The 25967-nt window shown below is 49.5% G+C and overlaps 1 protein-coding gene across 2 annotated transcripts in view; it reads right to left on the bottom strand.

Annotated features, from left to right (window-relative positions):
- Kcnip3 (potassium voltage-gated channel interacting protein 3) overlaps nucleotides 1-25967 on the bottom strand; it is a 68650-nt gene that overhangs the window by 15791 nt on the left and 26892 nt on the right. The window contains exon 1 of one of the 2 annotated variants that reach the window (XM_027421893.2): nucleotides 12397-12961. The exons of the other annotated variant lie outside the window; for it this stretch is intronic. Within the exon in view, the coding sequence (XP_027277694.1) occupies nucleotides 12397-12499 (103 nt within the window). The 5' untranslated portion in view covers nucleotides 12500-12961. Of the gene's footprint in view, nucleotides 1-12396; nucleotides 12962-25967 lie in introns of those variants that run through there. 2 annotated transcript variants of the gene reach the window in all.

Genomic DNA, 25967 nt, shown 5'->3' with positions numbered 1-25967 from the left:
CACACACACACACACACACACACACACACACACACACACACACACACACACACACACACACCACCCCCATGCCCAGGCTGATTCCTTTCTTCTCCTCAGGATCCCAACCACCATTTTCTCATTAGGCTGCTTTTGCCTTAGGCTTCTTCTTCTTGCTAGGATGCCAGAGGAAGCTTCTAGAAACACATTTGCTTCTTAACCTGCCCCAACTCTACTACAAAATCAATTTGTGTCCTCCCAGCGCTCCGGTTCAGATGTCACCTCTAATATCTCTCCTCCTTCCCTGTCTCCATTCAGCTGTACCGTCCTATGCCCCACTGGGCCTCTGCTCATGTCAGTCACCTTCTTAGAGGAGACAAACCCACCATTATCTATACCCATCCTGGTCTTACTCTTTGGGTTGGTGGTGACTTGCTGGCATTTGCCTATTTCTGCTTTCTGTTTATGGACTGAATGTTCCACCCAAGCCCTAATGCTCTATGTGGCCAGATTTGGAGGCCACATATGTTGGAGGTCATTGCTGTAATTTGGATGAATGTCCCCACAGAATTGGTCACAATAAGAGATGTCAAGAATGAAGCAGTCCTCAGCCACTGAATGGGCCAAGGCAGTGTAGGGAGAGTCTTGGCGTTACGGTTACTCGGAAGGGCAAGAGAATGAGCAGATAGCTGTATGGCTTTTGTGTTATTCAAACTCCAGTGTCCCCCCCACTGCCCCTCAAGGCATCCACTGATGACCAGAGCACCAGGACAGCTGGAATCCTCTACCTCTGCCCAGTAGGCCCCAGTAAGTCTCAAGGATCTCCCTGTCTCTGTCCCCAGACTGGGACTCATGCTTCCATGCTGAGCTTTGTGAGGTAGGGGACTGAATCCAGGTCTTCATGTTTTCAGGTCAAATACTTTGCCAGTCTCCCTAGTCCTGAAGCTTTTCTTGGTGTTTTAAAAAGTCCAGAGTCCCATGGTGTCTGAAACATTATAGACTAGGTTTTTGTTTTGAGAGCTTGTTTGAAAGTTCCAGAGATGAATGCAGCTACTGTTGTGTCCCAGGCCTAAAGAGCTCTCCTCCTCTATTTGGCCTGAGGCTATCCTCTTAGACCAAGCATGCCAAAGAGACACATAGAATTGTGAGGGACGAAGGGGACACCTGCCTATCCAGCCAGATCAGTCTAATCAATGCTGGTGATCAATAGGGTAGTAGATGTTGCAGCCAAATCACCCTCAAATTAAGGCTGGCTTTCTTACCAGTGCATAAACAGTACACTCCACGGTTTTTCTCTGCACTCCATGTGTTTCCCTCTGTGCACGACCTACTTGTAGGGGCTTGGGAAACAAGCTCCAAGTTCAGTGAGTGACTCTATCTCCGAAAGGTAAACAGCTCCTGAAGAATGACGTTCACACCCAGTCCCTTTCTGGGCTTCCAGTGACCCAATTTCTACACTAGGCCCCATCTCTTGACAGTTCCAACACTTCCCAAGAGAACCACAGGTTGGATAACAGGCCTGTAGCATTTGGGTTTGGGAGACAAGCCCAATCCAAACTTTAGCATTGTCCTCTGAGAACCTGTGACTAAATGATCTTGAACCCTTTGCATGTACCAGGTACATGCAACAGCCTGGCCCAAGAGCCCCAGCCAGAGAAACAGCATACCTCAAGCTCCAGCTGACGCCAGAGTCCTCTAATGTCACCCACCTGGGAGGAGCCTGAATCTTGCCTTCCCTCTGCGCAGCCACCAGAGGGACCTGACCTGCTCGGGGGGGATGAGGAGCATAGTCCAAAGAGGCATCTTTCCATTCCTACCACAGTGATGTGGGTCTATGGGGGGACCCAGGTGAGAGCACTGGGCCAGGAAAAGAGCTTACACCATCAGTGTGCTTACTCATCTGGGCCCTGTTTACGAGCTCTGTACACACTGCCATTCTTAGTCCTCACAATGCCTGACGGGATGTTTCCCACTTAAGAGTTTGGATCTAAGTATCTCCACTTTGGGCTCCTGACACCTGTCCTGGAAGAGGCTGGGACACACAAGGCTCAATTCAGTGGTCCCTGTGTCCTACCTCCCCCCTCAAGTGAGAGAGCCATCCAGGACAGGTGTGTGGCATTCTGAAATGTTCTGGATCTACTGTTCCCTGATTCTGCAGCCTCAGAAGAGTGTGACTCACCCTCCTGAAGCCTCAGTTTATCACCTTAAAAAATGAACCTTCTGATGAAGACAAATTGGAATATACCCAACATGCCTAGCACGAAGAGCTGTCCACCTAGATACTGGTTCCTGCCATTGACACCAGCAACTCAGATGTAGAAACTTAACCAAGGAGCTCGGAAGTCTGGGGACTTGCAGTTTACAATCTGCCATAGAGGAGAGCATCCATGATGCCCAGAGCACCACCACTGGTTTATATAATAAAATCCTGAGGTTGAGGGTGCTGGAGAGATGGCTCAGCCATTAAGGGCTATGGCTGCTTTTCTGAAGGACCCAGGTTCAAATCCCAGCATCCACAAGGCAGCTTACAACTATCTGTAACTCCAGTATGGATAACCCTATGCCCTCTTCCAGCTTCCATGGGAATCAGACATGCACACAGTACACAGATGTACTGCAGGCAAAACACCTGTCTTAGTCTTTTCTATTGTTTCTTCTTAGTCTTTTCTATTGTTGTGTTAAGACACCATGACAAAGGCAAGCATTAATTTGGGACTTAAAGTTTCAGAGGGTTAGCGCCCATGATAGTAGACTAAGGACATGGTGGTGGGAACAGCTGAGAGACTGCATCTTGATCTACGGGTTGGAGGCAGCAAGAGATAACTGGGAATGGCATTGGTTTTTGAAACATCAAAGCCTGCCCCAGTGACACACCTCCACCAAGAAGGCCACACCCCCTAGTCCTTGTAAAACAGTTCCACCAGATGGGGAACAAGTATTCAGATATATGAGCCTATAGGGATCATTCTTTTTTTTTTTTTTTTTTGGTTTTTTGAGACAGGGTTTCCCTGTGGCTTTGGAGGCTGTCCTGGAACTAGCTCTTGTAGACCAGGTCTACAACTCACTGTGGTCTCGAACTCACAGAGATCCGCCTGCCTCTGCCTCCCGAGTGCTGGGATTAAAGGTGTGCGCCACCAATGTCCGGCTACAGGGATCATTCTTATTCACACCACCACACTCCACTCCCTGGCACCCACATGCTGTGGTCATATCATTATATAAAATGCATTTTAGTCCAACTTTGAAAGTCCCTATAAGACTGTTTAAAAGTTCAAAGTCTCTTCTGAGACTCAAGGCAATCTAAATGTAACCCCCTGTAAAAGCAAAAAGCAGACCACATACTTCCAACATACAATGGCACACGATATACGTTACCATTCCAAAAGAGAGGAAAGGGAGCATAGGGAGGAAATACTGGACCAAAGCCAGACTGAAACCCAGCAGGACAAACTCCAAGTCCTATCAAAAGGCTTAGAAGGCTTCTGAGCATTGCTGTCTGCAGCACACTTCTCTCTCAGGTTTGCTTCACTCCCTGTCTGCATCTCTCCTTAGCAGATGTTTCATGGCTTTGCCATCTCCAGCATCTTGGGGTCTCCAATGCAATCCAGGCTTTACATTCAGAGCACTGGCTGTTTACATTACAGTCATGCACTGGCTTCTTAGGGTCTCCATGCAGGGACTCCCCTGACACATGCCTGGCTCGGCAGCTCTACTTAACAGTGGAGGAAGACTCCACAAACCCTTTACTCGTGTATCCTTCTTGACTCTAAATCCAGAACCACATGGATGACCATGCCAAGTATGCAGCCCACTTGGGGTAGAGCCTGGTCCCCTAAATTTGCAGCAGCTTTCCCTTGTTGTTTTGCTTTAGGATCAAAAAATACTTTCAGTCTTTCTTTCACACAAATTGGAAGTTTATCTGGGTGAGGTCTCTGAAGGCATGCCCCCCTCCTTTATTCCATTTTAGAACAAACCTTTCTTTAACCTTCTCATCTCTTCCAGCACAAGCCTTGGCTCTGACATTACATTTTCTGCTGCTCTTTTTTTTTTTTTTACTCCAAACTGTACACTTTGTATTTTTTTGTCTGGCTTGCTCTTTTTCACTGTAGACGTTTGTAACAGTGTCATTAACAACCACATGACAGAGTCAACATGGCTGTATTGAAATTTCCTCTGCCAGGGAAATTAATAACAGCCTCTGGAAGATTGTTTCTTTATTTGTTTTTGTTTTTTTTGAGATAGGTTTCTCTGTGTGTCCCTGGCTGTCCCAGAACACTCCCTGTAGACCAGGCTGGCCTCAAACTCAGAGATCCACCTGCTCAGGCAGATTCTTAGGGCAAAGGCAGAAATCAGCCACATTCTTTGCCAAAATATCATAGGAATAGTTTCCAGCGCAGTTGCCAATATTGTTGCCAATATTGTTGACCTCTAGAACCTCTTGAGCTGGGTCTCTGTAATCCACCACTGCTTTCCATGCTCCTACTAAGATTTCCCATTAAGCCCTGCTTGCAGCACACAACAACTTTCCTAGTCCAAAGTCCCAAAGTCTTCCACAGTCCTCTAAAAGACAGCATGGTCAGTTCTGTCACAGCAATAGCTCCTTCCTAGTACCAGCTTATGGGAGAAAGAGTTTATTGGGGGCTTAGTGTATCTAAGCTTAGAGTCCATAATTTTGGAGCAAGGGCATGGTGGCAGAAACAGCTAAGAGCTTACATCTTCATCCAAAAGTTGGAGGCAGAGAGAGGGTGGTGGTGATGCAAGTGTTTTGAAACCCCAAAGCCTTCCCCCAGTGGCAACCTCCTCCAACAAGGCCACATCTCCTGATACTCCCTAAACAGTTCCACTATCTGGGGAACAAGCATTCAAACATATGAGCCTCTGGGGACCATTCTCATCCAAATCACCACAACACCTATACACATAAAAGAAAATTTAAAATAAAAAAAAGGAAAAGTACTTGATGGATCCAAATGGGAAGGCTCCAGGTGAAGGCTCCCTGGAAGCATCATAACATGGTAGACACCAGAGAAGTTAGAATCAGGCTTGCTTTTGTTTGCTTCTATCTTTTGGGAACTAACCAGGACCCCAGGAAAACTACATTTATCCTTTTCAGGCTTCTTGTGGTGAAATTTAATGCTCACAGTAAGAAAGTAGGAATTCAAACTTGAATTCTGAATTCAACCTTGGTATTCTGAGGGGGAGTTTTTAGATAGTGATTGAGATTAGATAAGGTGGTCAGGATGGTACCCTCATAATAGAATCTTGGTGGCTTTGTCAGGAAGACACCTAAAGACAAACGATGGCTGTCTCCATGCAATGCCTTATACTGCCCAGGGGATTGCTGCAAGAACCCTTCACCAGACAGACCTTAACCTGGAAAGCGTGGAGCAGAAGGTAAAGTCAGGCTTCTGTCTTATAGTTTCCCTGGTCTGTGGAACTGTGCTATTGGTGACAGACACTATACTAATCCATTCAACACCTGCTGCTTACCAGGTTGCTCTGGGCACACTGAGGCCTTTAGTGGAGAGCCCATGGTTGGATGTGGACAGGAAGATGGGGATTTTGAAGGCAGTGTCCTTTTAACAGAATCCCTGTGTCATGTGAAGGAAGGGTCAGGGACATTCACAGGGGAGCTATGCCCCTCTCTGAAGCCCTCCCTACAGATGAGCTGGCTGAGATTGGGGCATCTCGCTGCTGCTCAGAGAGCAGTGGCCAGCATTTTTCTAGAACTGAATTTCATCTTATGACATGCTGCCATCTAGCCAGAGGGTCTGTCTTGTGAGTGGCAGGATATGGAGTGGTCTCACTCTACTGGAAGCCAGTAGCACTGCCAAATCTTGGGGAGGAAGATGGAAGGGACCAGACACTAGAACTTGGGAGATCTGAATTGAGACACTTACTGCATTAATGCCAAGTCCTGGGCCACAGAGGTGGACAAAGGGCCAGGAGTGAGGCTCTGTCAACCTTGTACCCAAGCCCCCAGGCTTACAGGCCCATGAGACCCTGGCTCTGAGTTCCCACCTACACTCTTTCAAACCTTTTAAAGCTTACCCCAGCCCAGTGAACCACACAGGGGAAGAATCTGCTGATTCCCATTTCAAAGACAAGAAAAGTGAGCCCTGAGGTTAAAGGCACAGTCACACAGCAAGCTAATGAGCAAAGTAGTTAAGAAGGGCCCAGAGAAATATCCAGCCCAACCAGTGCTGTGTGTGTACACTCTGGACATTCAGTGTTAGTCCAATATCTTCTCCTCTCTTGGGTTCATACCTGACTGGAAGGCCTTCTGTGGAGGGGGTGTGTGCATACGAGGCCATAGTAGTGTCCACGAAGAGCCCCTGTTTCTCTGGGACCTGTCAGGCTCCAGGTGTTGGGGAAACCCCTCCCATTCCTGGGAGGGGTCTCTCTTTCTCCTCAGGCCTCTGCAGTTTTGCCCTTCTGTTGGCTTGATCACAGAGCTCTCGTTTTATTTCCAAGGCTTAATTATTGGCTAGAATACATCTCATGTCCCAATAAGAACACCCTCTTGCCAGCTGGAAGGCTCTAATGCCCAAAACACTTCCAGGAGCTCACAACTGACCCAAGTGGTGGGTCCCAGATGGAGTCCGCAGTCTAGGAAACAGACAGCTGGAAATCCTCAAATCACGGACTGGACAGGCCACAACTCTCTTCAGTCAGGGATCTCTAGTAAGTCACAGAGGCTGTATCAACTCCATGCTGGGATGCCTACTCTCCTGGACAGGTCTGGTCAGTAGTCATGACATCCACTGAGACTCAAGAATTCCCTAGCTACACCAACTGAAAACAGGACGACCTGAACTGAAAGGCAAGGGAGGCAGGGATAGTGGTCACAGGGACATTCGGAGGTGTTTTAGCTAGTGATGGGGTGTCATCCATAGATGACAGAGTGATGGGGAATGTACTTCTGTGTATGTTTATCTTATTGATTGTTGAATAAAGTTCTGTTTGGCCAATGAGACAGCAAGTTAGACAGGACTAGGAGTCAAAGAGGATTCTGGGAAATGTAGTAGAGAAGTGGGGATCCAGGCAGGAAGTGACATAGCAAGGAGACTCACATTTAAGCAAGGGGAAACAGGAAGTGTGCCTTTTCCCCTTCACCTGCTCCAGCGGCGTCATGTAAGCCACCAGCAAGAGAGGGTGCCAGCCGAAGGCATCCTCTATAAGATAAGTCTTATAAAATATATAGATCTATGATAATTGAGACTGAGCTAACAGATGAGAATCCTAGTCATTGGCCAAGCAGCATTTGAACCTAATACAAGTTTCTGTGCATTAATTTGGGCCCTAACTCAGGTGGGCGGCTGGCATAAAGCACACACGTGGCGGTGGGGCTCGGTGGCTTTTGGTGGAAAGATTTATTGTAACAACAGAGAGCCTGAGATGTACATGGGACTCCCCCATAACCACCTGTCAACAGCATCCGACCTCCCTGCCTCCTCCATTGCTCTGATCACTATTTTCCTCTAATCTGTTAATGTCAGCATCAGCTCAGCCTGGGACCTGGTTCTTCATTACCTCACATCCTCGGGGGTGCTCTCACCTCACACTGCTGTGTCCTCATTGCATGCTGATAACAAACTTCCCTTCAGGCTACACTGCAGATGGCTGCAGCCTCCACTTCCTTCATGATTCCATGAGGTCTTTTCTACCAGACCCTTGTGCTAGGCAGAATAACTGCTCCCCAAATAGGTCCAAGATTAATGTCTGGAACCCATGGGTATAATCTGGTCACACAGCAGAAGGGAATTCCAGCTGCAGAAGAGGTTGCTACTCAGCTGACCTTAAGACGGGGAGGCATCCTGGATCATTCAGGAGCTCGGAGTAAAGTGGAAGGGAAATTGGAAGAGGGGCTGAGGTAGAAGGCTTTGTCTGATATTGCTGTAATGGGGGAATAGGCCATGAACCAATGAGACACCCTAAGAAACAGGTAAAGGCAAGGGAGCATTAGTCACAAGAGCCCCCAGGAGGAGAGCCTCGGCCACCTGTGTCATCTTAGCAGGGAGATCTGCAAGGCTTCTGGCTTACAGAACTATAGAGTAATAACTTTGTGAGGGTTCCAGGTATTAGATTTATAATAATAAAATATGCTTTTTCCTGAACTTATCAGGTTTGGCTGGAAGCACAGAGCATCCCCACAAACTCACAGCTTCCTCTCTGTATTCTAACCCCATGTCCCAATGGTAGCTCTACACTCCACTTCTCATAGCAAGTTCTAGAAGCCCTGCCTTGGACATAGTTAGAGCCCACCCATTTCCACCAGTTCCATTGCCACCCCTCCAGGATGGCTGCAAATGCCTCCAGTAGGACCTGCTGCTGTACCTGGAGCCCCAGTTCTTCTTCTGTCTGCTCCTAACAGGGAGCCAAAATTCTTGCTAAAATTTCAGACATCTGCTTCTGTCTGGAAACACCCTTGACTATGGAAGAAGGTCAATGTCCCCCACAGAAGACCATGCCCACCCAACGCTGTGTCTTCAAACTGGGGCATGCCACAGTGGTCTCTGGAGATGAATAAGAGGCGAGCTACTGGGTTCCACATGCAGACACCGTAGGTCTAAGGAGGACCTTAAAATACAACCATGTGCATGCATATTTGTGTGTGCCTCTGTGTGTGTGTGTGTGTGTGTGTGTGTGTGTGTGTGTGTGTGTACTGGAGATTGAACACAGGGCCTCACACACACACACACACACACACACACACACACACACACACACACACACGTCAAAATATTCTCCTACTGAGCTATATAACCTCAGCCTGTTCTTAACTTTTTATTTTGATATTTCCCAGTCTGGCTTTCAACTGATTCTATAGCACAGACAGTCCTTGATGCTCCTGCCTTTGCCTCCCCAGTCTGAACTACCATGGCTGAATGCTCATTTCTAACAAATCCCAGGGAATGTTCCTGTTGCTGGCATGGGGACACACCAAGAAGCCCGGACTGCTTATCCCTGAGGGTCTCATACCTACCTGTGGATTCGACCCTGCCTGCCCCTGGGTGTCCAGAGTTGGAGTTCCACACAGAGATTCCAGACCTCTCTGAGAATAAAAGGTCAATATCCCTAGAGGGGAACATGCCTAGAGACCTCAGGCATTCGATGCCTGGGGTGGGCATGGTAAGTGTGCTTTTTGAATCCCCTGTTCTTAGCAGGGGATTCAACTCCCCATCAACACAGAACATCTAGAACTTACAACTCCCCTGCTTTGACCCAAGAAGTGGGGAGGGGAAAGCTGTCTATACAAGAGAAATGTGTTCAACCCTGAATCACTTCTGTTATTACTAGTAACCACCCCTTGCTGGTTAGTGGTGATAGCAAAATTACAATGAACAGACCCACCGAGAACCAATGTCTCATCCAGCATGGTGGTCAGCACATCTGTAATCCCAGCACTGGAGGGGAGGGGGCAGGAAGAGTTTGGGGTCTGCCTAGGCTACCTAATGAGACCCTATTTAATACCTCTCCCTCAAATACCAACCAATGCCCTATATAACCTGACCAGGCCTCCTATACCATGTTTCTTGCTCCCCGGCCAGCCACACCTATCCCCATTGACACTGAATATCACCATCTATCAGCCTCTGTGCACTCAGCAGCAGACCCCACTCCTGCCACTTAGAGACCCCTTCATGCCCAATCTGATAGGTGTCTCTCCTAGGATACAGCCTTAGGCTTGAGGGGCAGTTGAGGCTGGAGGCAGATAGAAGTTTTCTCTGCTTGTTGAAAAAAATCCCCACCAAGCTGCTGTGTGGCACCAGGCGTGGTGCCAGGCGTGGGAACTATAGCAGGCAGCACATAGTCATACCCTCACATTGCTGGCACCTGGCAGAGACAAATCACAAACTACCAAAGGAACCCAGGCATCCTGTACCTTATGGTGAGTGTGGGGCTTTGAAGAGATCCAAGTATTTGGGAGTTGAAGCTTCTGCAGGGAAAGGCAAAGATGGATGTCACATTACCAGTACCTCAGAGATGACGGAGATACAGCAGCTGGGGCTGGGTACTCTCCCACCGACCCTCAAGCAAGTATCAGTGATGAGTCTCAGGGCAAGACTTGGGACTCCCTGTAGAACTGAATGCCAGCCAGCCAGCCCCAGCCAGCCAGAGAAAGCCACCAGCCCTGCTGTTGCTTTAACCGCAGGGGCTTTATGGACTGGCCAGACCCAGAACCCACATGCCAGGCACCACTTAGAACGGACTCCAGCCCCTCAGCCCAGTCCCTGTTGGGTCCTGGTCCCAATGCTGAGATAGGGCCCTCTTCATGAGCCCCTGAAAAGCTCCAAGCTCTTCAGTTCCCTAAGTCCCAAAGGACTCATAATTCTGGTTTCTTACAAGTGAAAACCACAGAGGCTTAGAGATGACAAGAGACATGGCCAATTGCACATGCGCACATGTGAAGGGGTCAAGGACCAGAAGCATCAGGTAGTTTTCACCCCAGCAATATGCAGAACAACTCATACCCAGTGGGATGGCTGGACTCAGGCTCCTCATAGCACACCCTACAGTCCCTTAGCTGCTGCTGCTGGCCACTAGGCACTTCAGGCCTTTAGCTGGCACCACTCCCCATCAACACAGAACATCTAGAACTTACAACTCCCCTGCTCTGACCCAAGAAGTGGGGAGGGGAAAGCTGTCTACACAAGAGAAATGTGTTAAACCCTGAATCACTTCTGTTATTACTAGTAACCACCCCTTGCTGGTTAGTGGTGATAGCAATGGTTTTGAGCGAGCCTGTCACAGCATGGGGTGCAGGAGTTAAATCATCACCCCTATTTACAGAGGTGCACAGAGACTCCATATGGCTAAGAGGCTTTAGTTTGTAAGGATGACAGGGTCCCCTCTCAGGCTTCCCTGGCTCAGGCTGTGTGCTCCCTCAGGACTCCAGAACTTCCAAAGGCACAGAGGGCTGTAAAGGGGAAAGTTCTGAGATGAAGCTGGCTGGTTAGCAGGTCGAAATATACACTGTTTTAGGAATACTCTCCACCTCAGAAAGACAGTCCTTCTCCTGAGAACTCACAGGTTATCCCAGACCTTGGCAGGAGGACCTTTGCAGTGCTATGGAAATGAGGCTACTGGGCATGGGCAGGGGTGAGGGTCCAGAAGGGCCTGGGAAACAGGGATTTGCAGTGGAATGAATGGCCATAGCTTCCTCACATCCTTCACACACTCCAGGCTTCCAATGAGAGATGTACAGAAGAGTGGGTGGCTACATGAACCCCTTCCCATATCTGCTCCAATCACAAGCACCCTCACATTGTCCCCCACTAAGTTCATAGTCAGGGTCCATCTCCAGCCAGGAAAGGCCTGGCTTGGGCACTACAGCCTAAGAGCCCAAGCTGTGGTGATTTAAGCAAGCTTTTCCTCTCTAGTCCTCAGTCACAGATTTAGAAAAGAGGCCAGAGGGAGCTCATGGCGTCTGGGGTGCCTGTGTGGTGATAGGTTTCAAGCAAACGGCCAACCCTGGCCTCAGGAGCAGGGTAACAGAAGACCTTGCATTCTGGCCTGCCCTTTCTGGCCCCCAGTGGCCCTTTGCAGGGGTTGGGACCCATCCCTATGTCTAAGAGGATGCTGGGAGCTCAGAGACAGGCGCAACCTCCTTACCCCAGCCTCTGGGTTCCATTTCCAAGATCTGGGCCCTGGCAAGGTCATCAGAGTGCTGAAGCAGGCAGAATGCCCATCCTCCCTTGAAGCAGCTAAGGTACCTAGGTGACCTGAAGCCAGCCCCTTTCTCTCAGTTCTGAGGAGCCGGGCTATACCTGAATCTTTGGAACAGCTGGGAAGTTCTATCTCTGGTGATAGCCCAACTATGCGTCCAGAGAGGGGCCGCGCCTCCTAACCTGCCCAGAAGTGGTAGGGCCCTGTGGTTGGTATTCCTTTCCAAGGATATTTGTCAGGGGTCTACTGATTTAAGAGTAGTCTGTTAATATTTTATTAGGACAGAAAAGTTGCTAAGGATTTGGTTACTGATCTCAGGGACAGGAGCTTTGCATGAGGACAGGGAACTGGACACCAGATGGAGGGCAAAAGGGACAGTCCCGCCACTGGCAAAGGTCTCAAACCATTCACCGATTAACTGGCACCTCGGGTTGTGGGTCTTTCCTGGCACCTTCACCCTGGGTCACCGCGTTCCCTCAGGCAGCCCAAGCCAGAAGCAGCTCGGATTCGCAAGCATGGGTGGGCTAGGAATGCTCGTTCAAGATGTCACCCTGCACATCTCTCCATCTATGCCAACGCTGTAGTCGGGTTTGGTCTGTTTAGCCTGAGCTCTCTCTGCCCTCCTAGTCCCAGACCCAGCCCTCCTTAGCCAGGAGGGGGCGGCGTCTGAGCCGATGCAGCTATCCTTCCAACCGACCCCTGGCCTCCCAGGGAAGAGCCACAGAGGGGCGGGCGGCCACACGTTACCTTCCATGGACATGGGTTCCAAGATGCCGAACTGCTTGAGGACGGCAATGAACAGCAGCACCACCACAGCCATGGCGCACAGCTCCATACCCTGGATGCCCATGGCGAGCGTGGCTGGGACCAGGGCGCACCCCTAGGCCGTGCACTGCCTGCTGGAGCCCGGGCCGGAGCCTCCCGCCCGGCTTCAGGGGCGGCGGCTCACATGCCCTGGACAGGCGGAGCTACGGGTGTTGGTGGGGCCAGGACCCCGCGGAGGAGAAGGCGACAGTGAGAAGAACTGGCCGTGATGCTGGAGCCCGGGCGCAACTTTCCAAATCAGCCACCAAACTTCGAGGCACAACGGCGGCTGCAGTGTGGGGCGCAGCTCCCGGGACCAGTGTGAGCCAGCAGCGCCCCCATGCCCCATACGGGGCACCACGACTCTGCCGCCCCCTGTCCTGCCCCGAGGTCTCGGGCCACATCGGCGGGGGTCCCGGGCGCTCCCGGCCGCCCCAGGCTCCATCGCGGCTCCCCGCGCGCTCATTGGCCTAGGCGCAGCGACCACTCCGGGACTTGTCCCTTGCGGCCCCTCCTTGCCAGCCCAGGAAGAGGTGGGAGGGACGAGGCCCCGCCTTGCACGGTCCAGCTCTAGACTGAACCTGGCGCGTTGCCACCGCTATCCCGCCAGCCCTGGGGAGGCCGCGCGGTCTGCGGTTTCCCCACCCGCTGGAGGGAGCCGGGTGCCCTGGAGGAGGGGCGCGGCAGCCACACTCCCTGCAAGAGAGAGTTAGTGGGAGGGGTGCAGAGGATACGGGAAGCCCTGTGTTCTCCCGGCTGTTTCCTGCAACTCTCAGCCCACATCCTGAGATTCAACTCGCTCCCGATCCATCCCTCTTTGAAGATGGAGAAGTTGGTATCAAGAGTTCTCCAGTTCTGGAAACCTGCGTGCGCTCCCGAGGCTTTATGCGGAAGCTTCGGGTTTTGGCATTGGAGCCTACTGAACTGAGTTCAGCTTCTGACTGCTGTATGACCTTGGTCGAGTCTCGGACTTGCAGCCTTCTCCATAAAGGGCCGATTTGCCTTTCTGGCTGTCGGGGAGATCTAAGCTGCTGCTGAGAGCTGTGCTAATCAGTTTGTGGATGGCATTCTTTCCTTTGGGGCACTGGGTAGGGCCAGGGAAGTCACGGAAAGAAAGCGAGTGGAGAGGGCGGGGAGTGGCAGGGCGGAGCCGCAAACGCTCCAGACTGGGAAGCTCCGGCAGATGCTGGGCGCCGAGTGCCGACTCTCTGCTGCTCTCCAACGGGTGCAGCGCACCGCGGGAGTCCTCGCCAGACCCAGAGGGACCTGGAGGGAAGCGCTGCCGCCGCCAATACCAACCAACCCCTTCCTGCTATTTTAGCAGGAGAAACTGAGTGCTGCTCCACGCCTAAGAGCCTGAGAGCGCTGTTCTCAGTTCCAGCCAAACAGCCTCAGCTTGCCTTTAGTTCACTAACTATTCGCCCATTCACTCAAAGAGCATCTACACCGTTTAGTGTCAGGCGCAACTCTACACTCAGGTGTATGGAAACCGCAGCAGAGACCCCACCCCGACCCCAACTGCGCCAGAGCTCATATACCTGGGCCATGCCTTTGGATATATTTAAAGGGTTCCTCCAGTGGGCATTTCTCATCTCCCATTTTTCAGACAAGGAAACTGAGGCCCAGAGGGTGAATTATGGGGGCACAGGGGCAATGTCAGCCCTCCACATTCTGGAACAGCACTTCTCTGATGGGAGCCACACAGCCTCCAGCCTCACCATTTCACCTTCTTGGTTAAAAACCAGAATTTAGGCAACACTTTCGGGGGCGGGGAGTTCGAGATGAGGTTTCTCTGTGTAGTTTTAGAGTCTGTCCTGGAACTCGCTCTGTAGACTAGGCTGGACTCAAACTCACATAGATCCAGATGCCTCTGTCTCCCAAATGTTGGGACCTATAAAATATACACTCAAGCACCAAGAAATACCCAGCCTAGGTCCCAATTAGTGTCTATATGGACTAGAAGTCTTGATGAACATCCGGAGAGTCATAACTTCTGTGAGACTCAGTTTCCCCATCCATAAAATGGGGATAGTGACTAGACTCTCCCGGGGCTGTTAAAGGATCCGGTGAGACTATGGGTGGCACTTGAGTGGGCTCCGATCCCCACCCCCCAAGATTTACACTCAGCCAGGCTGTGCAGGGAGACAGCTGTACCAGGTGAGTCAGAGAACCCAGAGTGCATAAGAAGTCATTCCTGGGGGCCTTCTGAAGCAGACATCCATCGCTGCTTCCCTGCCTCAGTTTCCCTTGTGCTCCTAAACCTTTTCGGATCTCAGTGGAAGCGTCAATGACTGCCCATAAGCACGGAGCTATAAGCTAGTCATCGATCCCCTGGCAGTGCGGTGTAAAATATTAACGATGGCTAAGTGGATCACAGGCCCGAGAGCACAGTGGCCCCGCGGTATGAACAGCCTGGGCTGCAGGCCTAATGGATGGAAGTTGGCTCTGCTGCTCGCTTGAGTTGGGGCCTCTCAGCCCGGGCCTAAGCGGGCCTAACCGAGGTTCCTTCCTCCCCAGACTAAGCCTGGGAGCCTTGAACCTCCTCTCCCAGGCGGGAAATGTCAGGTTACACCCACTCGGCGGCCACGCCCCCACAGAGTCTGTTTTGGCTAGCTTTCACTCCTCTGGTGTTTCCACTCATGTGGCAGCGCTTGCTTGGCCTTTGGGGAAAGGACAGGTGGGCTAGGGTAGTTGGGCGAAAATCCCTGCAGGGGAAGATGAGGGAGCCCTGTAGAGGAGCAGCCCATGCTTCCCAGAGTGCTTGAGGGGAAGGAGCTCAGGTCCTGATGTCTGAGGCACTAAGGGGTATCTGGAATCCTGGTCTAGTTTAGGAAGTTATCAGACAAAGCTGGTTGGAGTTCAGAGAGGTTGCACTTGAAGTCATACTGTCCTTTTGGCCTGGAGTGTTGAAGCTGCTTCTCAGTGCTATCTCCAGGAAGTCCACCAAGATCACACTAGCCCTGCTTGGTGGCCTTCCCTGGACTCCCTCTGTTGCATTTCTGGCCTATCTCTGTCTCCTCTAACCCCATGTCTCTTACTTCTCATACAGCTCTGTTGTTAGATCTTCAAGGCTGGGGACCTGGGAGTTTGACTGCCATGGCATAGTGTTTCTTGCTCCAGACACCAAGATAGCCCAGACTCCAAAGAGTTTGACTCTTATGTGTCTGGACTAGTGCCATCTCTGGGACCCATTCCCTAGTAACAACCCAGCAGGCTGTACTAGTCCCAGCTCTCTGGGGAACAGGCCCCGCCCCCTCCGAGTTCTAGTGCATTCTACTTGGCAGAACAGGCATTGTTCAATTAACTGTTCTTCTCAAGCATCATAGAAACTAACAAGCTGCCAGGAGTGGAATTCCACAACAAAAAAGTACCTCACAGCATGTTTCCTGGGTGCTTCACACTCGGCATCCCCAAAGCTGACCTCCCCACCTCCCCCAGTCAGTGCTGCCCCCAGTTTTTCTTCCTGTCTCACCCTTCTTCCCACCTACCTCCATGCTCTGGCACCACACCTCCATCCCTCTCTGCTTGCCCATCAGGTGCTCAGCCACACCCCCTCCCTCCTTTCTGGACTCCCAACATAGAGACCCAACCCAGTCCCAACCCCCACTACTCCATTCAGCCACCATCTCGAGATGAACATGGGATTCTGTCCCTCTGGATGTGGCTCTGCCTCAGCACAGACCGTGTTTGGCTGCTCACCATCACCATCCAGATTTGGAAACTGCACCCTGATCGCTTCTGCCGGGCTCTTTGCTCCTGAAGCCACAGGATGGTGGCTTTGGAGACCTGAATGGAGCTGGCCAGCAGCACTGATCCCTCTGCTCTGCTTTGCACTGCCTCCCACCACTTCAGTGGTCAGCTCAGGTTGGGTGCTAGATGGGACCAGGACCATGAGAACCCTACAGGAGACTGAGGGAGTAGGTGGGCACTCTGAGGTGGACAACAGGGAGGGGGCCTGAGAACTGTCCCCTCAGGAGATAAGAGGGAAGAGGAGACCCGCCGTAGTTACTGTTGCCTGGATCCAGCTGTGCCTCGTGGCACTTCTAAACAGCTATCTTCCAGTTACGGGAGCCAGCAAATCCTCTGGTTATGGCTTAAGCCAACAGCTTGAGTTGGGTTGCTGTTTCTTGTAACCGAGGGAGTCCTAGTTAATGCATTACTTATTAATTATGAAGACCAGACTCCTGAAAAGAGGCCAGCAAGAATACAGAACTGGAAGCCCAGGGCTCAGAGAGAGAATGCGGATGCTCAGCTGGCCTTCTCTTCTGTTTTTTATTTAGTCAAGGCCTTCAGTGCATAGGGTGGTGCTGCCCACACTCAGGGTGTGTCTCCCCTCCTCAGTTACACCTCTGGAAACACACACATTCGCAGGTGTGTTTCCCAGGTGACTCCCAGTCCAGCCTTGCTGACAGTGAATGTGAACCAGTACAGTAGGTGAGTCTCCCTCTGAGATTTCTCATTGGCTGGCCTCAGACATGTAGATCAATCAGGATGAGATCCAGGGGAGGGGAAGACAGAGTCACAAGGCAGAAAGGATCTCACTGGAAAGTAGCATGGGGCAGGGCACCACCCACTCACCCGGGATGCTCACTTGAGTGTTCAGATAGAAAAGCCAATGTGTGTGTGTGTGTGTGTGTGTGTGTGTGTGTGCGCGCGCGCGCGCGCGCGCGCATGCGTGCGCACGCGCACACGCACGTGCATCCACCTGTACATGCATATGTGAAGTGAATCTATAAAAGCCAGAGGTTGATGTCTTCATCTAATGTTCTCCACAGTATTTTTGAGACAGGGCATCTCACTAAACCTGTAATTGACTATTTCAGCTAGATTGACTGTTCAGCAAGCCTCTGGGATTCACTGTTTGTCTCCACAATGTTTGGGCAATTGTCAGCTTTTATGGGGGTGCTAGGGTTCTAAACTTAACTCGTCATGCTACCACAGCAATAACTTTGCCAGCACCTCCCAAACTTATCAGTTTTTATAGGGGACGAATTTAACACCAGGCCTCTAGAACAAATCACAGTTTTCAGCATGCAACAGATCTCTAGATATGAGAATGAACACATGCTGATCATGATGTTGACTCAGAACCCAGAGATGCCCGGATGTTGGAGCTAAGGAGAAAAGGAGTGCAAAACAGCAGATTAATATGTTTTTTAATAAAAGCAAATTGGAGCTCTGAAGAACAAACTGGGGTCTGTCTCTGTCTCTGCTATGGTGTGAATGTTCCCTTCATGATTAGAATTTTATTTTACTTTTATTTTGCCTCAAAAAATAAGAGATGATCACTCCCTAAGTGATTGTGGTCCCCAGGCTTCTCATGGCCAAGAAAGACTTGGAAGGCATGAGAGGATTGAATAACTTGGCCATGTCGGTGTATCCCCAAATATCACCGTGGTTCTAGAGCCATTAATGCCACTTTAAGCAAAGTCCCCCCATGGTCCAGTGTGCTAAGTATCATTAACTACTAACTTGGCACAGCCTAGCATCACCTGAGAACATAATCTCAATGGGGGGGGAGTGTTCCTTAATGGTTAATTGATGTAGGAGGACTAGCCCTCCCTCTGTGGGTGGTGGCATTCCCTAGGCATTCCTGAGCTGTAAAAGAAAGATGCATAAGAATGAGCTTGAGAGCAAGCCAGTTACAGGCATTTCTCCATGGTTTCTGCTTCATGTTCCTGCCCTGACTTGCCTCAATAATGGACTATGACCTGGAAGTGTAAGATGAAGTAACCCTTTCCTCTGGAGTTGATTATAGTCAGTGTGTTTTTATTACAACAGAAAGGAAATGAGAACATCCAGTGTCATCGTTGGCTGTTCCTTGGGCAAGCAGGAGAGGATTGCTTTACCTGTCTCCATCCCCAGCAAGACATAGCCAACCTCCATCTATCCTCATGAGAGCCTAGCAATTCTCAATAGGTGATAAGAGGAATGACATGAAGTCACCTTGTCCTCCTGGTCCCTGTGATGGAGACTCTCTCTTTCTTACATGAAGGACTCATGTAGGGCAATTAACCAGCTCCACCATTTCCTTAGCCCCAGTTTCCTCATCTTCAAAGTTAGGGACTTCCTTAATCCTTTCCCCAAGTACCCCTGTCTGTGCCAGAACTCTGAAGAGCAGCAGGCTTCTGCTAACCAGTGCAGTGTTATTTTAACTCCCATGAATCCAAGCCAGAACCTCAAGCACAAAGGATGCCCAGGAAGTCAGAAGTTCACTGGCTGGCTCAGAGTTAGCTTGTTGCCCCTGGCATTCATCCTAGTCACACATTGCCATCAATCCTCACGATGATGACATTGACACAAAGTGCTCTCAAGTCCCAGCCTTGTGCTGATCTGTGAAGATGTCCAGGACATAAGCATTTCTTTGCTGGAACTGAAGCTGAGGGCCCAAGGGTGTCTTGGGAAATTTCCATCCTGGATGCTTGGTGCCAGCATCCCCACCCCTATGGTGTCCTCTGACAGCTCAGTGAGGTATGCCTAGTACAGATGTCTTGCATCAGCTGGAGGCAGCAAGCAATTCGGAGATGGAAACCTCAGGCTCTTATACAGGGAGAAGATGCCAGAGAGTGCACTGGGGGTGAGCAAGCCTTAGGTGCAGGTGTCATCCTGGCCTCAAATGAGCTGAGAGGCTTCAACCAATGTCCTATCCTCTCTGAGCTCAGGGTAGTGTGGAAGATAGACAATGGTGGTAGTGGTGACAGTTCCATAATTTTTTTGATTGTTACTATTTATATGTCCTAGGCATAATCCTCAGAACTCACTTACAATGTATCAGGTACCAGTCATGGCCTCATTCACACCTGTTTTAGGATTTTTCCTAAACTGTTTCAGAAGCATCAGGCTTGGACCATCATGCTCAGAGAGGTGCCCTAAATATGCCCAGCACAGCTCCCTTCCTTAGAGAGTGGGAGAGCTGCTAGGGGGACTTGAAAAACCATTAGTAAAGTAGAGAGGAGACAGTTAGTGAACCTAGAGGGGAGGTGGTTTTAGATTCTCTCAGTCTAGAAAGATCTGTGATTCCAGAATCTTACATCTAAGCACAAGCATGGATTCCTTTAACCACTCTTTGCCGGGCTTCTTCCTGGTGTCTACCAGACACAGCACTGAAGACGGCAGATCCGGCCCCAGTCCCAGAGGAATGGTTCCACTCCAGAGGAAACTGACCACTAACCAGTCATAACTGGATATGGTTTGGTTGTGACAGAAAAGGTAGGAGAAGCTGCTGTTCCAAACTGGGGGCTAGAGGAGGCTCATGGAAGGAGCTGGGAAGTTTCCATGCCCAGGACTGAGGGTCAAGGGTGGTATAAGGAGGAGCCCAGGTGAACAGGACAGGGACACAATGAGAGTAGGGGCAGGCTGGGGACTGGACTTCTCTAGTACTGAAATCACAAAGGAAGAAGAGGCAAAGGCAGGAGTCTCCTATGGAGGTCCAGACAGCTTTATCCCCAGGGCCATGAAGCGTTCATATGGTCTAGGTCTTTTTCTTTCCTTTTCTCTCTCTCTCTCTTTCTTTCTTTCTTTCTTTCTTTCTTTCTTTCTTTCTTTCTTCCTTTCTTTCTTCCCAAGAGAAGGATTCACTGTGTAGCCCTGGCTCTCCTGGAACTAGCTCTGTAGACCAGGCTGGCCTCAAACTCATAGAGATTCAGCTGTCTCTGCCACCTGAATGCTGGGTCAGCCACCACTGACCTGCTTTAAGTATTTTTTTAACACACTAATGGCAATGTGACCAGAGAGTCAGCATCTGCTGTGACTGCCACTTGGCTTTCATAGTCCCGATGGGACAAATGAGCTCCAGCCTGGTTTGTGAAGTCACAGAGCAGCATAAGAGGGAAAAGAAAGAGCCGAGTCTCTCACTTCTTAGCCAAACCCGTCCCACAGTCGCACTCCACTCTGGCTTGGACATTTAAATGGTACATGTAGTCAGGTATGGGGCAGTTATGCCTGTAATCCCAGAACCCACAAGGCTGAGACAGGGTGCTTGCCACAGTTTGAGGCCATGCTGCACTATAATATGAAACTTTATCTCAAAAAGACAAAACGACAGGGCCAGGGTTGTGGGTCAGCTGTAGCATGCTTGCCATGCATGGCTTCCATAGACATCACCTTATAAACTGAATATGGTTGCACACACCTAGAATCTCAGACTCAGGGGGTCAGGCTAGATAGATGGCTCCACTGTGAAAAAATCTAGCTCTTCTTGCAGAAGACCTGGGTTTGAGTCCAGGCACTCAGATGTCAACTCACAATCATCTGTAACTCCAGGCCCAGGAGAGCCAATGCCCTGTTCTGGCCTCTGCAGGGCTGGACATGGGTGGTGCGCAGGCATGCATGTAGGCAAAATACCCATACAGATAAAGTAACATTAAAAGTTTAAATAAGAAAACAAGTTCAAGATTATCCTTGGTTACATAGCGAGTTTAAGGTTAGCTTGGGCTCCATGGCAATACATTATCTCACTACTCCCCAGTACAACAGACACCAACTTAAGGCATAGGGAGAGAGAGAGCCTGTGCAATCATATTTCTGTCCCATGGTGGGTTGCCAGATGCTGTCCCCTAGGGTTTGATGACAAGCACATAGTAATGTCCTGAGATTTTCCTAAAGCAGGTTCTTCATCTCTTCTCAACCCTCACATGCTGAACAAACACACGCTCTGGAGTTCAGTTTGAAAATCACGCATGAGAAGTTGAATCTGTGCAGCTTTCCACAGCAACTGGAAGCAGGCTAAGGCAGGATAATTTAGTGATGGACCTCAGATGAAGCAGAATGGTTCACATTGTGAAGCGCCCCCCCCGCCCGCCCCTAAAGCCAGAAGATGGTCAGGAATGTAATTGTGACTATAATTACCATTTTACAGATGAGAAGATTAAGGTTCAGGAATGCAAAAAAAAACCTCAGAATTCAGAGCAGAGTGCTTCAGGGCCAGGGGGCTTCATGTCTTATCTCTCAAACACTAACACTTCTGGGAAGTCCTGCTTGTAGAATTCCTCCAGCTGCATCCATTGAGAACTGCTGGATCTACTTGACCACAGTAGCCTCCTCACAAAACGCAGCAGTACTTTAGGACACAAGGTAGAGAGACACTGTGCCACCATCTGTGTTTTTAGGGGATAGGCCACAGGTCTCAGAGTGACCCCATAAAAACAACCAGGCTCTAGTGCCTGGCAGCCCTCAGGCATGGCCTCTGTCCCTGCAGGAGCTGGAGAAATCTCAGGTTCCATCTGTCTATGGCCTTGTCTGTAAAATGCACCTTCTTTGGTAAGAAATTGAGAAAGAGGACATTGACCAACAAAGCTCATGAGCACACATGTACCTGCCCACCTGCACATACATGTAGACATGTGAACTAGTACACGCACACACGTACACACATACACGCATGTGTACACAAGCACACTCACACTTCTGGGACAGTTAATGAAACACACTCCTGTTTTTTTTCTGAGTTCCCTCACCTGTTTTTTTTTTTTTTTTAGACAAATGTTGAAACTGTTGGCTCTCCTCTGTGACTTTAGAATTCTATTTATTTAATTTAAAAGATTTGTTTATTTTCATTTTATGGGTTGTTGTGAGGTATTTGATTAGACTTTGTAAAGATATATCACTGTGATTGGTTTAATAATAAAAAAAAACCTTAATGGCCAATGGCTATGCAGGATTTTGGGAGCAGAAAGAATGCTGGGAAGAAGAAAGAAGAGTGGCCAGCCAGACGGAGAGGGAGCAAGACATGCAGGAGGAGAGGTAAATGCCATGAGTCACATGGCAATATGTAGATGAATAGAAATGGGTTATTTTAAGTTATAAGAACTAGTTAGGAGGAAGCCCAAGCTATCAGCCGAGCTTTCATGATTAGTAAGTCTCCATGTCAGTTATTTGGGAGCTGGCAGGAGAGACAGAAAAATCCACCTACAAAGAGTGTTTGCCTGAATGTATGTATGTGTGTGCCTGGTGACTGTGTGCCTGGTGACTGTGGAAGCCATGAAAGGGTGGCAGATTCCCTGGAACTAAATGTACCAACAGCAGCGAGCTGCCATGTGGGTGCTGGGAACCAGGTCTCTGCAAGAGCAGCCAGTGCTTTTAACCACTGAGCCACTTCTCCAGCCCTAACCTTTGAATTCTTCATGTGTCTCTGTTGCTGTTGCTGCCTTGAGACAAGATCTTGCTATGCAGCACAATTGAAATTTGAATCTACTATGTAGCTCGTTTTGACCCATAACTGGTTGGTGATTATTCTGTTTAGCCTCCTGAGTGTTGGGATTACAGCTGTGGACTACCATGCCTGGATCTTAAATTCTTTTTTGTATTTTTGCCTTTATCTTTTAGTACAGAATTTGATGGAATTTCTAGGTTATAATAGTCAAGTCCATTAATTTGCTTTACATGTGGTCATTCTGCAGCTCAGCTAATTTATGAAATGTTCTTCTATATTTCAACAACTGGACTGTCACTTCCAATATTGCATTTTTTGTTATGTCTATAATGTGTTTCTAGGTCTCTAAAGACATTCATATTTATTTCACTCTATAGTCTTTGTATTTATACTAGGTTCTTTTGTCTCAGGGACTGACTCTACATGTGCCATGTCTTTATCTGGCTAAGCCTAAATTGTATTGTTGTTTTAAGACAAGGTGTCCAGGCCAGACTTACTTGGCACCTACTATGTAGCCCAGGCTAGCCCCCAATTCATGACAAGTCTCCTGTCTTAGCCTCCTAAATGTTGGGCTTACAGGCATTGCTTTAAATACTTTTGATGTGGTTTTCCTTGGGTGTCAGTGGCTCCTGGAAACACAGCTGAGTCCAAGTGTAGAAATGTCCAGTGGGGGGAAATGCAAAGCAAAGCAACTTTGAGATTCCATCTTATACCTGTCAGAATGGTTAAGATCAAAAACACAAAAAACAGCTCATGCTGGAGAGGATGTGGAACAAGGGGAACACTCCTCCACTGCTGGGGGAGTGCAAACTTGTACAGCCACTTTGGAAATCAATATGGTGGTTTCTCAGAAAATTGGGAATCAGTCTACCTCAAGACCCAGCTATACCACTTTTGAGCATACACACAAAAGATGCACATTCATACAACAAGGACATCTGTTCAACTATGTTCATAGCAGCCTTATTCATAATAAACAGAAACTGGAGACAACCTCGATGACCCCCAACTGAAGAGTAGATAAAGACAATGTAGTACAATTACACAATGGAGTATTACTTGTCTGTTAAAAACAACGGCATCCAAGAAATTTGCAGGCAAACGGATGGAATTTGAGAAAATCATCCTGAGTGAGATAACCCAGACCCAGAAAGACAAACATGGTATGTGTTCACTCATGAGTGGATGTTAGCTGTAAAGGAAAGGAAAACCACAGACCCAGAGAGGCTAAGTAACAAGGAGGGATTAAGAGGAGAAGCAAGGATCTCCCTGGGAAGGGGTAATAATAGATTTTGTAGGTGAATTGGGTGTGGGTGGGAACAGGAGATATCAAGGGGGGAGGGAAGCAGAAATACTGGGATAAATGACTGAAATTGGGAATTTGGGGGACAAAGTGGAAACAGTGCAATGGAAATCTACAAGAGTAACTCTAGCAAAGACTCCTAGTAATGGGAGACACAGAGCCTGAACTGGCCATTTTCTGTAACCAGGCAAGGCCTCAAATGGAGGGAATGGAACACCAACTCAGCCATAAAACCTTCGATCTATGGTGTATCCAACCTGTAGAGTGTTCTGGGACCAGAGCCTAGCAGAATTTTCCTCAAAGAGACCAGAGAGACTCCAGCCAGCAACCGATGGGAGCAGATGCAGAGTCCATAGCCAAACATTAGGTGGAGCTCAGGGAGGATCAGAGCAACCAGAGGGGTCAGGGACAGCAAGAGAACATAGCCTGGACTTGAGAATCATTGCCTGGGACTCATGGGGGCTCTTAGAGATCTGGGAGCCAGTCTGGGTCTGAACTGGGTCCTCTGCATATATGTTATGGCTGAGCAGCTCAGTGTTCTGTGGGACTCCTAACAGTGGGAGCAGGGGCCATCTCTGACTCTTTTGCCTGCTTGTGGGACCTTTTCCCTCATGATGGACTGCCTCTTAAAGCCTTGACGTGATGGTATACGCTTGGTATTATTGCAGTATATTATGCCATGTTTGGTTGTCCCTGAGGGAGACAGAGGGGGATGGATCTGGGGTAGAGGGGAGGTTGCGGGGAGTCTGGGGGGAAGGCAGGGAGGGGAAACCACAGTTGGGATGTAATATATGAGAGAAGAGGAAGAAGAAAAGATGCCCCGTGGCTCTGAGCTGGCAGAGGGTGTGGGGGCAGGGTAGATGGCTGGATGGGTGGTGTGTGCTGCTGGCCCATGGCTTACCTTCTGGGACCTACAAAGATGGAGGCAGGAAGCCTCCCACCCATATGCTGACCTGAATCTCTGTCCCTTCTGCTGTCTGTTGTCACTTGCCCACGTTTGAAGGCTGCAGCTTTCTCTGGGCACCTTGGTTCTGGGTGTCCTGTTCACCATTCAGTGTTATCCCATTATCATTTCACTATGGGGATCTTCTTTTCCACTCTGGCCACAGGGTGGGGATGGGGCACCACCTCCTCACCCCATCTAGTTGTTTGGTCTGTCTCTCCTAGGAGCTGGGAGATACTCCTGGCATTTCCTCCACCCTTCTCCGACTCCCTCACCTAGGCCATGACTTCTCGGGGTGGGTGTGCAATATGTTCTCAGCAAGTTGACTCACTGAGGTGTGTGTGTGTGTGTGTGTGTGTGTGTGTGTGTGTGTGTGTGTGTGTGTGTGTGTTCCAAGTAGAGCAGATGTGACTCCACAGGGCCCTGTTGTCTAGTTTGTCAGTTTGAGGAACTGATATACCATACTATGTCTTTTTTGAACTCAGAGTTCAATGAGAAGAGATGCATCCAGACTCAGAGCCCTGAATCCCAAACTCACACCCACTGGCTGAGGCACAGATCTGGTCCATAAATTATTGTTTCCCTGAGTCACAGAAAAAAACTAGAATTCTCAGTGGGACAATCAACTAACAAACATACTATAGTTTGGATTAGAATAGAATCTAATTGCCACCATGGCCACATCCATCTTGGTCTTAGAGGGCACTCCCATCACATGCCAACCCTGGGCCTGCTCATGCTATGTAGTGTTGGCCCTTGGACTCCTGGCTGCTGGGATTCTGAGAATATGTCCTTTTCCATCAGAGCAGCTGGGTTCGGGGTCACCGGCTGAGCTTGCTCAGTCAAAGGGGCTCACTAGACCCTAAATCAACCCACAGAGGGAAGGGCACTGATGCCATCAAAGAGTGAGCCTAACATTACCTCACACACACAGGCTTCTTGCATACCAGCTTAACCCTCAGTGGAATTTTCTGCCAGTCTGGAACTTGGGCTACCAGACATTATCAGGCCTGCAGGTCATACTCTCTTATCCCAGATTGGGCCAACTGTTCCTGAAAAGTTTAAGATGGAGGGGAGGGGCCTGGAGAAATGGCTTGGTGGTTAAGAGCACTTGTTGA

The sequence above is a fragment of the Cricetulus griseus genome, chromosome 6 (assembly GCF_003668045.3).
Source record: "Cricetulus griseus strain 17A/GY chromosome 6, alternate assembly CriGri-PICRH-1.0, whole genome shotgun sequence".
Taxonomy (NCBI): domain Eukaryota; kingdom Metazoa; phylum Chordata; class Mammalia; order Rodentia; family Cricetidae; genus Cricetulus; species Cricetulus griseus.
The sequence above is the reverse complement of the archived record's forward strand: the minus strand, read 5'-3'. Positions and strand labels throughout refer to the sequence as shown.